An 18,213-nucleotide genomic window follows, 5' to 3' on the forward strand; every position below is an offset into this window, starting at 1 on the left:
TTTACTCTTTTTTCACTGAAACAATGCTTGCAGTGTGGGGCAAATAGCTTTTAATATTCAGGATTTCTAAAGCATAGAGGTCATGGTGTTTAAGAACAGAGTCAAGAAAAAGTACTATTTTATGTAGTTATAGGTATACTGTAAACAATGGGTGTGGTTTCTTTTTTAAATAGCTCAATTGTGGATGAACTAAAGGAAAACGTATTCCCAGTCCTTCGTATCTTACTCCAGCACATCTGTGCCAAGGTACCATTTGCTTCAATAGTAATGATGATAATGATGATAGAAATATATATGTGGGTAAATATATGTGTTTGTGTGTATATTTATTCTTGGGAATGAGTCTGTTATCATTGCAGAAAATAGCTTTATTTAGTATTTTCACTGTATGTTTCCATTGACATAGTGTTCTTTTTGGGAGAGGAATCCTTTTTATTTTGGAAAATCTCAAACATATGGATAAATAGAATAGGGTGATGAGCACCCACCTTCAATAGTTTTGTGTCATTTATACCCTTATAAATTACAACTTCATCAACACATGTTGAATGTTGGAATTTTTGGGGGGAAGCAAATTCTGTCATGTATTGATCCTTAACTATTTCATATGTGTCTCTAGAGGATAAGAACTCCAAAAACATACCACAGAATACACACCAAAGAAAATATACAATAATTCCTTAATACCATGAAATATCCAATTAATGTTCAGATTTTTATGATTATCTCTTGAGCTTCTAAAGCAGATTGGACAAATGAATTTTAACTTGAAGGCAGTAGCTTCTAGGAGATCCATAAGCTTAAGTTACATACTAAGTTCGTATGTCTAAGGAGAGGGCTTCTAGATTTCTTAGATTAGTTTTTGAAGGGTCTAGAACCTAAAACTTGCTAGTCATTTTTATAGCATTTAAGGATTCAACAAACTAGTTACATTCACTAAATTTCCACTTGTATTGCAACATGTGTTTCAGTTGTTCTGTGGGTAGATGTTGGCTAGACAGCCTCTCAATGTTTATGTTTCAGGTGACTGATAAATCAGAGTATCGGACCTATGCAGCCCAGTCCCTGGTCCAGCTGCTCAGCAAACTTCCCAATAAGGAATACTCTACGTTCATTGCCTGGCTTTACAGATACTCACGAAGTTCCAAGGTACGAGATACATCTGCATAAAATCTGGGTTCCTGCTCTGCAGCCTTCTGACAGACAGATCTGAATATACAAGGGATCCTTGGGTTTTTATTCCTGTCTAATGGAGATTCTTCTGATTTTGTTTTATCAGATCCCACACAGGATTTTTACTCTAGATGTTGTCTTAGCTCTGTTGGAACTGCCTGAAAGAGCAGTAGATAACACTCTCTCGTTGGAGCATCAGAAGCTGTTAAAGCATAAGTTCTTGGTACAGAAAATTATATTTGACCGTTGTGTAGACAAGGCACCGACTGTCCGCAGCAAGGCACTGTCCAGTTTTGCACATTGCCTGGAAGTGTCTGTTACTGCATCGGAGAGCATACTGGAACTTAAGATTAACAGTAAGTATTTTCACCTGTAACATGGGATCTGTCTCATGCTTTTTAAGAAATTGGACTGCAAAGGATTCGTTCATTGTTGTTGCAAAAATAATAGAGTATGATATACTTTTTCCTTCATAAACCTATTTCAGTGTATTTTGTTGTTGAATAGCTTTTTAAATATAGTCACAGCTTGGAGATATTGTGGGTTTGGTTTCAGACCATCACAGTAAAGTGAATATTGCAAAAAAGCAAGTCAAATGATTTTTTTTAGTTTTCCAGTGCATATAAAAAGTTAATGTTTACAATACACTGTTGTCTGTCAGGTGGCAATAGCATTATTGCTATATTATTGCAATATGACATAGACATATTTTATTATGTCTAAAAAAAAAAGTGCATACAATAATTTAGAAATACTTTACTGCTAAAAACGCTAACTATAGTGAGCTTTCAGCAAGTTGCAGTCTTTTTGCTGGTGGAGAATCTTGCCTGGATGTTGATGGCTGCTGACTGATCAGGGTGGCAGTTGCTGAAGGATGGGTGGCTGTGGCCGTTTCTTGAACTAAGACGCTGATGAAGTTTGCCATATCACGTGACTCTCTTTTCACAAATGATTTCTCTGTAGTAGATGATATTGTTTGATACCATTTTACCCACAGCCACCGGGGAACTTCTTCTGAAACTGGAGTTCCTCCTTTCAGACTGCCACTGCTTCACCAACTATGTTTATGCAATATTTTAAATCCTTTGTTGTGGGATCCCTGGGTGGCGCAGCGGTTTGGCGCCTGCCTTTGGCCCAAGGCGTGATCCTGGAGACCCGGGATTGAATCCCATGTCGGGCTCCCGGTGCATGGAGCCTGCTTCTCCCTCTGCCTATGTCTCTGCCTCTCTTTCTCTCTGTGTGACTATCATAAATAAATAAAAAATAAATTAAAAAAAATTAAAAAATAAATCCTTTATTGTGACTTCAACCTCCCAGCTTGTTCACCATGAGTAGATTCATCCTAAGAAACCACTGTCTTTGCTCACCTGTAGGAAGCTTCCCCTCACCTGTTCAAGTTTTATTATGAGCTTGCAGCAGTTTAGTCTCATCTTCAGGCCCCACTTCTAATTTTGCTTCTCTTGGTGTTTTCATATCTGGAGGCAGCACATCATTTCTTGGTTAAGTTTGCTATTATATGGATGTGGCTCATGGTACCCCAAAGCAGTTATAATAGTAACACCAAAGATCACTGATCATAGATCGGATCCATAAATACAAAAAAGTTTGAAATATTGTGAGAATTACCAAAATGCAGCAGACGCAAAGTGAGCAAATACTGTAGGAAAATGGCACACATAGACTAGCTTGATGGAGTTACAAACTCTCAGTTTGTTAAAACTGTAGTATTTCTAAAGAACAATAAAGCAAAGTGTGATAAAACAAGGTATGCCTATAGACCAGCCTGGTAACTTTGAAATGCCTTTTAGAGTATTTTAGATACTCATGTTTTAGAGGTGAGACTTTGGCTGCCTATACTACTACTTTGCATTTTTGAGAATTGGCTATCTTGGGCCTCATCTCTGTCCATTTCAAATGCATACCAAGGAGAATATTACTGTCAGCAGTTTAGAATCTGTCTTGTCTTTAGGCCTAATTATCTTGATTTTGGTTACTCTTGACTTGGGGCTTATGATATTATGACATTTTCCCCTCTTATCAATCTGCCTATTTTTAGGTTCTGCAATTTCAAGAGTAGAAAGCCACTCTGGTACCTTACTGAGAAGTTCATCAGGTAATGGGTGAATATATTTTCTAATATTGAATAATTGTCTTTTTTATTTAAAGGACTTGCTGGGTATTTGACATGTTTTTTCTATTTTGTTTTGTTTTTTCTATTTTCATATTTACTTTTTAATACTGAACTTTTCATCATCAAGGAAACTGAAATTGATTTCAATACTGATGTAGTAATTTAAATGTAATATTTCCATGTTTATATTACTAAGGGATATAATAATTTTTTAATGATTGAACTTCTTTTTATGTATTATTTTTAAGCTTTTTCCTATCAGAGGCAAACACTTAACCCTTCTGAAGGCTCAGGGATGATCAATACAGACAGCAGTGGTGAAACAGATGGATCTGAGGGTATGTCGGATTCTATCACTATCAGATGAGTAATAACTATTGGATTTCAGACAACTGTAAGTAGACTCGAAAAACCTTGGATTTTTTTGATTCACCCTTAATTGGAATATCTTCCTGTCTTAAAAGCGGAATAATTCTATTTTATTATATCTTTAATTAATGTCCTTGCACTATACTCTGTTTCATCTTAAGGTAAAGAACAAGCTACATTCTACTTATCATGTACTGAACCTCAGTATTTCTAAATATTAGCAGATGTTTTATTCTTTTTATTAAAGGCAATTGTTGTGAACTCTAGGGATTGCTGACCAAAGAGGGACCAGCTACTAGAGAAAGTGCAGCATATGTTAAATTTGTGTTTGGAGAAAAGTAATCAAAAAAAAAAAAGAAGAAGAAGAAGAGATGAAGATGTACCCAATCTTGTCCCTGCTTTTATTTTTTTTTTTAAGAATTATTTATTTATTCATGAGAGACACAGAGAGAGGCAGAGACACAGGCAGAGGGAGAAGCAGGCTCCATGCAGGGAGCCTGACGTGGGACTTGATCCTGGGTCTCCAGGATCAGGCCCCGGGCTGAAGGTGGCACTAAACTGCTGAGCCACCCGGGCTGCCCTTGTCCCTACTTTTAATTTCTCATTACTTTTTTCACCATGTCATTTTGACTCTGATTAAGGCACCCCAGAATTCACTTTTTTTTTTTTTAAGATTTTATGTATTCATGAGAGACACACAGAGAGAGGCAGAGACATAGGCAGAGGGAGAAGCAGGCTCCCTGGGGAGCTTGATGTAGGACTCGATCCTGGGACCCTGGGATCATGACCTGAGCCAAAGGCGAGATGCTCAACCACTGAGCCATCCAGGTGCCCCCCAGAATTCACTTTCAATAAGTAAAAGGGAACTGTGAATTTAAGCTCACATTGAAAAAGCCAATTCAGAATTTAGATTATCTTCATCAATAGTGTGAACCATACGTACTGTATAGAATGGTTGTGGGTTCCTCTCTCCTATGACCTCCAGCACAGGATTCTGAATACAAGTAACGCATGATCTCTTTCATTGACTTATGACCCCAGAGTAATGCAATGATTTAAGTGCTAATGTGATTCAGGAGGGAGAAAAACAAATCTGGACTGGTAAATAGGTAGACCTGGAGTCTACTCCCAGATATGTGTCTGTTTAGCTGTGTGATCTTGAAAAAGTCACTTTACTTCTCCAGGATCCTTTTTCACCTGTAAAATGCCATAGCATGAAATAGTGGGGAACATTCTATTTAGAAATGAGAGGTGGTCTGAGTTCTTATACCATTCTTATACTAAATACTTGCTCAACTAAGACAGGGAAACCAACCAAGCACCCTAATTTGTAACTTTCTGGATCTAACACCTTTCCTTTCACAGAGGGCCATTGTCAGAGTCTGGGGAAATAATATTTAGACAAAGTGATTTTTCAAGATTTTAGTGAAAATATTTGTGCAGAAATATAATTATATAATTAGATTAATAATTATTATTCCATTAACATTTCTCTGATCCCTTCTAATCTGTCCCAGGCATCATAGATACAGATTTAGTAAAAAACATAGTTCCATCTGTTGAGGAGTAGTAAATTAATAATAAGTGGGAGTAATAAATATGTGCGTTTACAAATTTTACCTATGTATGTTTATATATATAAAATAATGTGAATTAAGTGTTAAGGTATATGTTAAGTGCCATGAAGATAATTACTTCTTATTTCAGCCTGAAAGATCAGCATGGAATTAGATTTGATATGGCTAGGTATTAGTATGTGCTACTCCAATTAAATTCAGAGCAGTAACTCTATGTAAACTGATACCCTAAAATATTACAAAAAATTTGTTCTGCAAAAATGTTGAATGCTTGTGTTGAATCTAGTCTTAGTAAGTGCTAAGTGCCTTCTTGGAGGAGGCAGGTTTTTTTTTCTCTTTGAAATGTAATTCACATGCCATAAAGTTCACCGTTTAAAGTGTTTGATTTAGTGGTTTTTAGTATATTTGTATATTTACAAATTAATCAATTTTTAGAATATTTCATTTGCCAGAAAAGAAACTTTATTCTCGTTAGCAGTTCCTTCCTCCCCATTCCCTTCCCCCAACCTCCAGCAACCACTAACTAATCTACTTTCTGTCTACAGATTTGCCTATTCTGGACATTCCACATAAATGGAAGCATGTGACATGTGTTCTTTATGTGGATGTCTGTCTTCACTTAGCATAACATTTTTAAGGTTCATCCACATTGTAGCATATCAATATTTCATTTTTACAGCTACATAATAGTCTGTTGTGTGGATAATACTACAGTCCATTGTTCATTCATCAGTTTATGGACTTGTGCGTTATTTCTGTCTTTTGGCTATTGATGCTGCTACGAATGTTCTTGTGCAAGTTTTATTTGTAAACATATTCATGCCTTTTGGGTATATACCTAGGAGTGGAACTGCTGGGTTATGTGGTAACTTCATGTTTAACATTTTCAGGAGCTGCCAAACTTTTTGCAGAGTTGGCCATACCATTTTTCAGTCCCACTAGCATGTGTTACAATTTTTATTTCTCCACATCCTTACCAAGATTTGTCATGTCTGTTCTTTTTATTGTAACCATCCTAGTGGATGTGAAGTGGTATCTATCTCACTGGTTTTGATTTATATTTCCCTAATGGCTAATGATGTTAAGCAAATTTTCTTGTGTTTATTGGCCATTTATATTTCTTTTTTGAAGAAAGATCTTTTCAAGTTCTTTGCCCATTTTTTAAGATGGGTTATTTGTCTTTATTTTTGAGTTGAAAGAGCTCTTTATTCTGGATCCAAATTCCTCATCAGATACAGGATTTGCAAATACCTGTATTATCATGGGTTAATTTTTCACTTTCTTATTGGTGTTCTCTTTTTTTTTTTTTTTAAATTAATTTATTTATTTATGATAGTCACACACAGAGAGAGAGAGAGAGGCAGAGACACAGGCAGAGGGAGAAGCAGGCTCCATGCACCGGGAGCCCGACGTGGGATTCGATCCCGGGTCTCCAGGATCGCGCCCTGGGCCAAAGGCAGGCGCCAAACCGCTGCGCCACCCAGGGATCCCTTGTTGGTGTTCTTTGAGGCATAAAACATTTTAGCCTTGATAAAGTCTAGCTGTCCACTTTTTCTTTTTTTACTTGTGCTTTTGGGGTCATAACTAAGAAACCACTGCCTAATTTTTCACAAAGATTTACTTTGATGTTTTCTTCCCAGAGTTTTGTAATTTTAGCTCTTATGATTTGGTCTTAGATCAATTTTTAGCTAATTTTTGCATAGGTGTGATGTAGGGGTCCAACTTTTGCAAGTGAATATCCAGTTTGACACAGCACTTTATGCTTAAAAGACTTTTCTCCTTTAAATGCTCTTGGCACCCTCATCAAACCATAGACATGGGCTTATTTCTGTACTTTCAGTTCTATTACCCTGACATTCTGTCATCTCTCTTTACGACAGTAACCACACTGTGTTAATTACTAGTACTTTACAGTAATTTTGAAATCAGGAAGTATAGCTTCTGCATCCTTGCTCTTGTTCTTCTAGATTAATTCTGTGTCGATTATTCTTCCATGAATAATCCATTAGTTTCTTAGTTTCATTTTCTAATTGTTCATTGCTAGTTTTCTTTTTTTAAAGATTTTATTTACTTATTCATGAGAGACACAGAGAGAGAGAGAGAGAGAGGCGCGCAGAGACACAGGCAGAGAGAGAAGCAGGCCCCCTTCAGGGAGCCTGATGTGGGACTCAACACTCCATCCTGGGTCTCCAGGATCATGCCCTGGGCCAAAGGCAGGCACCCAATCACAGAGCCACCCAGGCATCCCTCATTGCTGGTTTTTATAACTGATGTTTGATGGTTTGATCTTGTATCCTGCAACCTTGCTAAATTTGTTACTAGTTCTAATAGTTTGTATATGGACTCCTTTTCTATATGTAGGCTCATGCCATCTGTGAACAGAAAGAGTTTTCTTTCTTTTCCGTCCTTTTCTTACCTACTTTCCCTGGCAAGGACCTCTGGTACAGTGTTGAAAAGACGTAGGGAGAGCAGACATCCTTGTCTTTCTTCTGTACTTACTTTTCGGCCTTTCACCATTGAGTATGATGTTACCTGTAGGTTTTTTCAGGATGACTTTTATCAGTGTGACTAAGTTTCCTTCTCTTATGAGTTTTTTGAGTGTTTTTATTAGGAAAGGGTATTGGATTTTGCAAATGCATTTTCCTCATCTGTAGAGACAATTATATGGTCTTTGTCCTTTATTATATTGCTATGCTGTATTACTTAGATTGTTTGATTACATTTGACTCCTGGGATAAGTCCCAGGCATGATATATAATCCTTTTTGTGTTTTGCTAGATACGATTTGCTGATATTTTGTTGAAAATTTTATTTATGTATTCATGGGATTTTGCTCTTTTGTTTTCTTGAGATGTTTTTACCTGGTTTCGTTCTTTGGGTAATACTGGCTTAATAGAATGAGATGGGAAGTGTTTTCTTCCATTATTTAAAAGAGTTTATGAAGACTTGGTGTCCATTTTTGTTATAACATTTCATGGAATTCTCCAGTAAAGCCCTCTGAGCCTGGGCTTTTGTGCATATGTGGGAAGGTATTTTGTTCTATTTCATTGTATTTTGTTTTGAAGGTTGTTCGTTGGGGGGGGGGGGGGGGGTTTGATTACTTTATAGGTATATTCAGACTGTTTCTTCTTGAGTCAGTTTCCAGTTTTTGTTTTTGTAGAAATTTGTCTATTTCATCCGGATTACTTAATGTAACATAAAATCGTTCATAGTATTTCTTTGCACATCCTTTTTATTTCTGTAATGGCAATAGTAATGTTTCCCTCCTGATTTTAAGAATTTGAATCTTCTTTCTTTTTTTGTAGCTAAAAGTTGGTTAATTTTATCTTTTTCAGGAAGCTTATTTTTTATTTCATTGACTTTTCTATTTTCCATCCTATTTCATTTCTTAGTGTATTTCCTTATACATCAGCAGCTCTTGGTGTAGTTTAGGATCCCTTAGCCTCCTTCAGTAGGTTCTTGAAGTTAATATTGTTTACATAATAATACCAAGACTTCACTCTAAACCATTCTGATATGAAGCAAAGATGAGAATCTGCTATTTTTTATCAGACATAGAGTTTGCAAAGATGTAAAGCAGTGCCATTCTTGTCACTAAATTTTAGCAGGAGGGACATAGTTCATTTTCACTTAAAATTGTACCATTTATAGTGATACATCTTCCTATTTTATTTTTAAAGATTTTACTCATGAGAGAGGCAGAGACACAGGCAGAGGGAGAAGCAGGCTCCCTGCAGGGAGCCCAACGTGGGACTCGATCCCGAGTCTCCAGGATCACTCCCTGGGTTGAAGGCAGCGCTGAATCGCTGAGCCATCCAGGCTGCCCAACATCTTCCTATTTTATTTTATTTTATTTTATTTTATTTTATTTTATTTATTTTATTTTATTTTATTTTATTTTATTATTATTTTTTTTTATAAATTTTTATTTATTTATGATAGTCACACAGATTGAGAGAGAGAGAGGCAGAGACACAGGCAGAGGGAGAAGCAGGCTCCATGCACTGGGAGCCCGACGTGGGATTCGATCCCGGGTCTCCAGGATCGTGCCCCTGGGCCAAAGGCAGGCGCCAAACCGCTGCGCCACCCAGGGATCCCCACATCTTCCTATTTTAAAATGAATTATTAAATATTTTCACTGGAGATTTTTACCAGAAAAGCTCTTTGGAGTCCTCAGTGAGTTTTAATAGTGTAAAGGGGCATGTGATCAAAAAGTTTTAAAGCTGCTGTTATATATTTTTAGTCTTTAAAAAAATTATGATTTAGATACTACTTTTTTGTAGCTAAACAAAATGGAAAAACTAAATTATTTGGAATTTTAGACATAGGAGCCAGGGTTAAAAACTGAACTTTTAATATTCCAGAATTTATGCCCTCTTAAAATTATACTCTTCTGCCCTTTGCATTATTTTGACTAGCTAATTATTTGACTTTTCTTCTTTTTCTACATTATTTCATACTCAGATTTCTCCAGATTTAAAACAAACTGATTAGCCAATATTTTAGAGTATTTTCTCAGTACTGTGTGGTGAGATGTTAGATACTGTAAATACAGTTTTTTCTCAGACCATAATGATTCTTTGGCATTTCCTCAACAGTGAGATGTATCATGGCAATGCTGAAAAAGAGAATCAGGGATGAGAAGACCAATGTCAGGAAGTCTGCACTGCAGGTGTGAGTTCTTCTAAATAATCCTCAAATGTGCTCTGTTTTGCACTAAAAACTTGGAAATATTTTGTAAAAACCCCAACCATAGTCATTATTGAACTTGTTTTTCACTTTACATTTGTTCACTTTAATCCTGTTGTATATATAAATTACAGAGATGAACTAAAGGTTTGTCTCAGTTTCTTGCTGGGTTGTTGATTTCTTAAGAGTCACACATATTTTTATCGTTAATTTCTTTTTTTAGATTAGGAATTCTTAAACTGGGGAGCATGGATGGATTTTGATAGGGTGCACGTAACCCCTGAAATTGTAAATACTTGTTTATGTAAAACGTATATTAGATTTTTCTCCAGAGAGAGGACTTAGCTTTCATCAGATTCTGAAAAGGTGAGATGTATGTTTCCAGGTGGAGGGATGGATCCATGACCTAAAAAATGTTAAGAACCATAGACTTATTAAGTCTTATTTTTGTCTACGGTGTGTCTTATTGTTTTTGAAAAAGTCATCAATTCATGTTACATGCACCTTCTAGGTATTACTGAGTATTTTGAAACACTGCAACATCTCAGGGATGAAAGAAGAGCTATCACTTCTTCAGGACCAGAGCCGAGACCCTGCAGTATCTGTACGAAAGCAGGCCTTACAGTCTCTTACTGAACTTCTTATGGTGAGAGACAGTGCTTTTTTACATCAAAAATAATTAAGCATATATAATTACCTATCACTGAATATTTATTTGACTACTGGAAATTCTACCAGGTGTACTGTAGGGCAATACAGTGTAAGACAAGAGGTATCTATCTTTCAATTACATATGAAAGATTATGTCTCATATAATTATGAACTAGTGCTAGAGAATGCTAGTGATTAGCCTTTTCTTGACTTTAGTTTAAATCTCACATAGAAATAAGAATTTTAAAATGAATTTAGTCAGGCCAGAGGCCTAGATTAAGTTTTGCATATTAAGACCTATTAAATGATACTGCCAAAAGAACAGGTCCACCGATCCCATATGTAATTTACTCCTGCCAAATATTTAGCTTTTGAAGAATTTTTAAAGCATGTTTATTTCTTCATTTCATCATAGAAAGCAATAAGCAATGCATACTTTGACTTCCTCTGACAATATCTATTCTAATTGCTCCTTGGAATAAATACTTGATCTTGAATTACAAAAAAGTGCTGATTTACTTAATAAATTTTTTTTTAAATTTATTTATGATAGAGAGAGAGAGAGAGAGAGAGAGAGAGAGAGGCAGAGACATAGGCAGAGGGAGAAGCATGCTCCATGCACCGGGAGCCTGATGTGGGATTCGATCCCGGGTCTCCAGGATCGCACCCTGGGCCAAAGGCAGGCGCTAAACCGCTCTGCCACCCAGGGATCCCTGATTTACTTAATAATATGACTTCCTAAGTTTAAAATTTCAGTATGCACTAATAAATAGTAACTGGAAACTGAACTTTGTTTTAACATGTATTTCAAATGTTGCTTTTTTTTTTCACTTTGGTTTATTTGTACTTGTGTGTGTGACTATTGTTAGCGTATCTCAAAATATTGTTCACAGCCTCACTGATTTGTATTTAGATAGGTTTAGACTTCCTTATGACTTTTTAATGACTTCATGATGTTTATTTTCTAAGGCCCAACCTAGATGTGTCCAGATACAGAAAGCCTGGCTGACAGGGATCATCCCAGCTGTGATGGACTGTGAAAGCACGGTGCAGGAAAAAGCTCTGGAATGTCTTGACCAGCTCCTGTTACAGAACATTAAGCATTACAATAAATTCCATACTGGAGACAATAGCCAGGTGCTGGCTTGGGCACTTCTTACTCTCCTTAGTACAGAAAACCAGGAACTGAGGTATGTTAATTGTGTGATTTCTTTTCCATATAGAAAACCATAAAGGTTTTTTTAATTAATAAAATTTCTGTATTGCTCATAGAAAATTAGCTTTCTAAAATACTTAACATATATCAATTTTCTGTTTTTAGTCTTTTTTTTTTTTTTGACCCAATTCAAATCTCTCAGCATTTTTGAGGTGAGAGTTTTTTGTGAAGCTTTGATCACCTCCTTTGCTTTTCTCTGAGTGCCTAAATTAATGTCTAATGTAGTAGAAAGCACTGATGGGCATGATTTATTACTAGTAACTTTCCACATATTAGTTTTTATGAAAGGTGGCTTCCTAGTTCTTCCAAATTAACCTTTTCCTAATCCTTATCAGATTGGTTGAATTAATGCCAGTGCAGTATTTTTTCCCATTTGATAGCATTTACTGAGCATACACTGCACAGTGAACACTATGGTGAGGGGTTAGCACCTGTTGTACTGATAAATTTTCATCTATACTGCATAATCTTACAATTAGCTTGTAAACGTTTACATTACCTTGGCTGATTTATTTTTTCTCATCATGTAAGAAACACTTCCCTATTTGTTTACATGTATTATGGAGGAATTCTCATACACTAGAAACATACTAGATTTTGTATTGTAAAATACTGTTCTGGGGCCTGGGCAAATCACCTGTAAAATGGTACTTACCAGAGCTTGTGGAGAAGACAATGAGAACTTACTGTTAAATGGGTATAAAGTTTCACTGTAGAGTGATGATGAAGTTCTGGAGATGGATGATTGCACAACAGTGTGCTCTCACTGAACTGTACACCTAAAAATCATTAAAATGGTGAATTTTGTTATGTAAATTTTGCCACAAGAAAAAAATATGTATTTGCCCAAAGTTAGGAAATATAGAATTAGGGTTTAAGTGTAAAAATGTTTTGGAATAGCTGTTGTAGAAAATGAGCTATGGCAGCATGCTCAAGTGCGATGGATTCATGAGCTCAGACTGTTTTGATCATAACATTAAGATGCTATATACCATTTTTCACTTTTATCCTTTCACAGAGTATAGAGTTTCCATAACCATATGATATTGAAGCAAATTGAATACAGAAGCAGTTATAATAATCTACCTGACTTCTGTTTAAGTCAGACCATAAAGAAATTTACAGAAGTAAAAAGTAATGACACTCTTTTCACCAAGTTTATTTTGTTTTGAGATTCTTTTGTAAAACAGTGCATTTATGTTAGCATAAATGGCTTATTGTTATTTTTAGATTAATAAATATTTTTAAACTTTTCAGTTTTAATTTCTGCACAGCAGGATATATATAGTCCACATAAACCAAAGGTCTTCAAGATGTTGCATAATTTTTTTTGTTCAAAAGTGCCCAGAGATGAAAAACTGTGAGAACCACTGAGCTTGGGAATCAGTTTTTCAAAAAGGATTATTAAGAAAAGTAAGGTCTGGTGGAATAGAGTTCTATAAACATTTGTAAACAAAATCTTGTGGTATATTCTTTAATAAACAAAGTAGAACATCAAGAAGAGAGACTTCACCGATCAGATGACTTTTGAATTTGAATCTTGAAGGTTAATAAGGACATAAAGGAGCATGTCCATGGGAGATAAAAAGCCAGTGCAAAGCCATGGAAGCATAAGCAGTATGTCTCATTCAGGACCCATAGGGATTCACTGTGGGCGGGGAAACGGTGCTCCTTGGACTGTACATAAAGTGAAACGAGATGTTAAGAAGGGCCTACACATACTGCAGAGTTGTAACATTGCATACCAAGGAGTTTGACTTCAGATTGAAAACAGAGTGGGAGGGGGAGACTGCTGATGAATTTAAAGTGGACAGGTAATAAAGGATCTTATATTTTAAGAGTATTAATCTTGAAAATAAAACATCCAGTTATTTTATCAGCAAAATGGGTTTATACAGGAATGGCATAGCTGTGAAAAACCACAGGCAAGTCTGGAGATCAAAGGAGAAGAACTGTTAGTTTTTAGAGAAAAGGATGTCGTTGGGAGGGGCTAGTTTGAAGGAAAGCCCATTGAAAGAAAGAGTTCAGGGTGATGATGATTTCTCAATGTCTGAGTTGTGACAGACTCTCCATTGGCTGGGCTGTCCCCAGGCTAAGAGGAATCCTTCCTCTTGCTGGAGTGGTCAAGTCCGCTTGTTCCTCTTGGAAATAGAGTACACCTGCCCCCTTCCTGGTGGGTCTGCAGTTGATGAGTGGTGGTAGGCGTGAGGGCTCCCCCTGTTAGCCTCTCAGCTTCACTTTGAGTTTCACAAGACGTGTAGCAAAGGGACTTGTGCTTGGTGACCAGGAGATAACAGGAATCTAAGAAAACAGGCCACCACTCAAATGATTTAAGTTAAAGATGATGAGGGCCAGCATCAAGGAGAAGGCAGTAGACATGAAGAAATTAAGTATGTTTAAAGATGTAATAAGTGGAAGTATAGAATTGGTGAAGGTTTGATTTGAGGGTTGAAAGGACTCGGTGCACTTCCTCTACTCAAGCTCACAGTCTAGTGGAAAGAGACAAAATAAAACTCACAATTTTAGTAGAAAGTGAGTTTTAGGAGCTAAGAGGGACAGCATAGAGCGGTTTGGTGATTTTTTTTTTTTTTTAACTTTTTTTTAGCTTGAATTGCCTTCCTGTTGATGGTGGCAAGAGCTGAATTATTCCCAGAGGTGGAATAAGTAGAAATTAACCAGGCAACCATACTAGTGAGAGTTTCCAGACAAAATAGCAATGCAAAGGCTTAAGAGGCCTGAAGCTTCGATGATTCTATCCAAAATAACTAGTCAGTGGGATTTCCATTGACTTAGGTATGGCAAGCAAAGGCAAGGCAGGTTTCTGAACAGGAAGGGCAGGAGATGGAAGCCCAATTTAAATGTCTGCACAGCAAAAAAAAAAAAAAAAAAAAAAAAAAAAAATGTCTGCACAGCAAAGGAAACAATCAACAAAACTAAAAGCCAGTCTATGGAATGGGAGAAGATATTTGTAAATGACATACCATGTAAAAGGGTTAGTATCCAAAATCTGTAAACAACTTATCAAACTCAACAGCCAAGAACAAATAACCCAGTTAAGAAATGGGAGGGAGACATAAAGACATTTTTCCAAAGAAGACATCAAGATGGCTAACAGACATATTAAAAGGTGCTCAACATCTCTCAGTAACAGGGAAATACAAATCAAAACCACAGTGAGATACCACTTCACACCTGTCAGAATAGCTAAAATTAACAACTCAGGAAACAACAGATGTTGGCGAGAATGTGGAGAAAGGAATGCAAACTGGACCACCCCCTCTGGAAAATAGTGTGGAGGTTCCTCAGAAAGTTGAAAATAAAGCTACCCTATGGAAGAGGATACAAAAATACTGATTTGAAGGGGCATATGCACTCCAATGTTTATAGCATTATCAACAATAGCCAAATTATGGAAAGAACCCAAATGTCATCAGCTGATGAATGGATAAAATAAGATGTGGTCAGGGCACCTGGGTGGCTCAGTTACCTGCCTTTGGCTTAGGTCATGATCCTGGGGTCCTGGGATCAAGCCCTGCATCAGGTTCTCTGCTTAGTGGGGAGCCTGCTTCTCCTTCTCCCTCTGCCCGCTGCTCCCCCTGCTTGTGCTCTCTCTCTAATACATAAAGAAAACCCTTAAAAAAAAATATGGTCTACACACACACACACACAAATATTACTTCTTGATCAAAAAGCATGAAATCTTGCCATTTGCAATGATGTGGTTGAAACTAGAAGGTATTATGGTAGGCAAAATAAGTCAGAGAAACACAAATATATGATTCCACTCGTGGAATTTAAGAAACAACATGAACATAGGGGAAGAGAAGGAAAAATAAGACTAAAACAGGGAGGCGAACCATCAGAGACTCTTAAAGAGAACAAATGGAAGATTGTTAAGGGTGGTAGGTGGATGACGTGATGAGCATTAGGAAGGCCACTTGTGGGATCACTGGGTGGCGCAGTGGTTTGGCGCCTGCCTTTGGCCCAGAGCGCGATCCTGGGGACCCGGGATCGAATCCCATGTCGGGCTCCCGGTGCATGGAGCCTGCTTCTCCCTCTGCCTGTGTCTCTGCCTCTCTCTCTCTCTCTGTGTGACTATCATAAATAATAAATAAAAATTTAAAAAAAATAAAGGAAGGCCACTTGTTGGGATGAGCATTGAATATTATATGTGAGTGATGAGTCACTAGATTTTACTCCTGAAGGCAATGCTACACTATATATTAACTAACTTGAATTTAAATTAAAAAAAAAATGTGTACTTGAAGTGCTTTGTCATGTCTGAGTGGAGAACTTTTGGTAATGAACGAGATCGCTGAGGGTTCAGTTTATAGACAAGAGGACTAAGAGTAGAACTTTTCAAAATCAGCCATTAGAGTGATTTGAAGAAAAGGAATTCGTGAAGGGAAAAGAAAAGATCAACAAGTAGACAGAGTATGAGGGCAGAGAGAGTGATCGGTAATGTCTGGCCAAGGTCATGGAAAATGGGGACTGAACGTAGTCCATTAGTCTTGATTCTAGGATAGAGGTCAGTGGTGCTGTACAAAAGAACCAGGTTAGTGTCTGGAAAATAATTCTGACTTACTAGGATTGGCTTGTGATTAACAACAGTTGGGCTAGTTGAGGGGTAAGGTAATTGAGGGAGGCTTTTTGGGAACTGTTCAGCTGATCTGGAGGAGTGTAGGTTGTCAGAAGAGCCAAATTTGAGGTTTCAAAACTGGGAATTCAGAGGATTTTTTTTTTCCCCATTCTGTTTATTTCTTATAGTAAACATTACTTAATGTTTTGTGTGATTCTTCTTAATAAATTTTAAAATATTTGCTGATTGCTTGTATGTTGGTTTTGGACCATAATCAGGTATGAATTATGAGTTACCTACATTAAAACTCCTGATATTTATAGATTTTTAATCAATAGCTAATATATTAAAATCATTAACTTATATGGATATGCTTATTGTATGTAGATGTGTTATAGTTGCTTTCTGCAAGCTTTGAGAATTCCTTTTATTTTCACTTAATGAGAAAGTCTTGGTGTGTGACTGTGTGAGTGTATGTGTGTGTTCCTAGCAGTTAAGGAAAAATTAATTGGAGGAAGAAGCTTAGATAAGTGATACTGCATTTTTCTCTTTAGTCATGTGATCTCATTCAGTGCTATGGGAAGAAGTCAAATAGTTTAAAACAATGACATAACACCAACACTTTATTACACCAGAAGCATTTTTTGTTTTATTTTTAAAGGGTTTGAAATATGTATCTCTGAGTGGTATTTGTGGGTTATGGCAAAGTTTAGCTTGTTTAATATCACCATATTTAAATGCTAGAATGTCATTTCTCTCCAGTTCTTCCATTGAAAAAATAGCCATGTCTACACTTTTTGTCCGTAAAACCCTGTAAACTCTTGATATATTTGTTATTGGTAACCCATCCCTTGTGTTTGTAAGCAATTTTGGAGGGAATGAGGATAAGGAGGGTCTCGAATTATGAAATTTTAGTCTTTGCTTTAAAAATATATTTTATAAGGAGAGAAATAAGTGTATCTTATTCTGTATAATAATAAAAACTTTGAAGATATCTAATTTGGTATCAAATATATCAGTAGCCAGGAACTTCTGCATAGATGTTTGATGTGCCAGAGGAATCCTGGAGCAGCAGTTGATAACCTTTCACTGAGGGCTGTTTTGAACAGTGTTGTGTATTTACAATTACAGTTCTGCTTTCCCATCTTTTTTTCAGCCGCTATTTAAATAAGGCTTTTCATATCTGGTCCAAGAAGGAGAAATTCTCATCCAGTTTTATAAACCATGTAATATCCTTCACTGACACGGAACATTCTGCACCGGCTTGGATGCTGCTCTCCAAAATTGCTTGCTCATCACCCAAGCTGGACTACACCAAAATAATAGCGTCCTGGGACAAACTCAGCAGGTGTGTATGCTTATGATGTACCTGCTGATAGACACCAGAGGTTCTTGGAAACAAAGCTCGTGTCTTAAGGCTGTTTCATAGCTATTCAGCTATTCATATACACAGATCTTTTCTTTAAATTCTGGTATAAAAACAAACATGAAAAAATAAGAATCCATTTTAAGCTTTCAGTTTACCTTTTGTGCCAGTAAATTAAGTGCTATAGTGAAGTTGACTCCTAAATTTGCTACCCTACATTCTTCCAATACTAACAGTCCAGAGACAGTTTTGTTGGCATCAGTGTATATTTTGGCTCTATATTGATATTCTTTGTGCCCTTTTCCTAGTCAACAGAATCCCAATTCAAACACCTTAGGACATATTCTGTGTGTTATTGGGCATATTGCAAAGCATCTTCCTAAGAGCACCCGGGACAAGGTGACTGGTGAGTGTCTATTGGAGAATCTTGAAAAGGCTTTTCTTATCACTTTATATATATTT

General features: G+C 36.6%; 1 protein-coding gene across 2 annotated transcripts in view; it reads left to right on the forward strand.

Annotated features, from left to right (window-relative positions):
• Positions 1-18,213, forward strand: part of NCAPD3 (non-SMC condensin II complex subunit D3) — a 60,224-nt gene that overhangs the window by 13,707 nt on the left and 28,304 nt on the right. For both annotated transcript variants that reach the window (XR_003143340.3, XM_025464861.3), the window contains exons 9-18: positions 174-246; positions 1,024-1,149; positions 1,280-1,529; positions 3,230-3,286; positions 3,553-3,642; positions 9,849-9,922; positions 10,451-10,585; positions 11,560-11,780; positions 17,542-17,733; positions 18,060-18,157. Coding sequence is in view for 1 of the 2 variants with exons in the window: in XM_025464861.3 (XP_025320646.1) it covers positions 174-246; positions 1,024-1,149; positions 1,280-1,529; positions 3,230-3,286; positions 3,553-3,642; positions 9,849-9,922; positions 10,451-10,585; positions 11,560-11,780; positions 17,542-17,733; positions 18,060-18,157 (1,316 nt within the window). In the remaining variant the exon portion in view is untranslated. The remainder of the gene's footprint in view (positions 1-173; positions 247-1,023; positions 1,150-1,279; positions 1,530-3,229; positions 3,287-3,552; positions 3,643-9,848; positions 9,923-10,450; positions 10,586-11,559; positions 11,781-17,541; positions 17,734-18,059; positions 18,158-18,213) is intronic.

The sequence above is a fragment of the Canis lupus genome, chromosome 5 (assembly GCF_003254725.2).
Source record: "Canis lupus dingo isolate Sandy chromosome 5, ASM325472v2, whole genome shotgun sequence".
NCBI classification, from domain to species: domain Eukaryota; kingdom Metazoa; phylum Chordata; class Mammalia; order Carnivora; family Canidae; genus Canis; species Canis lupus.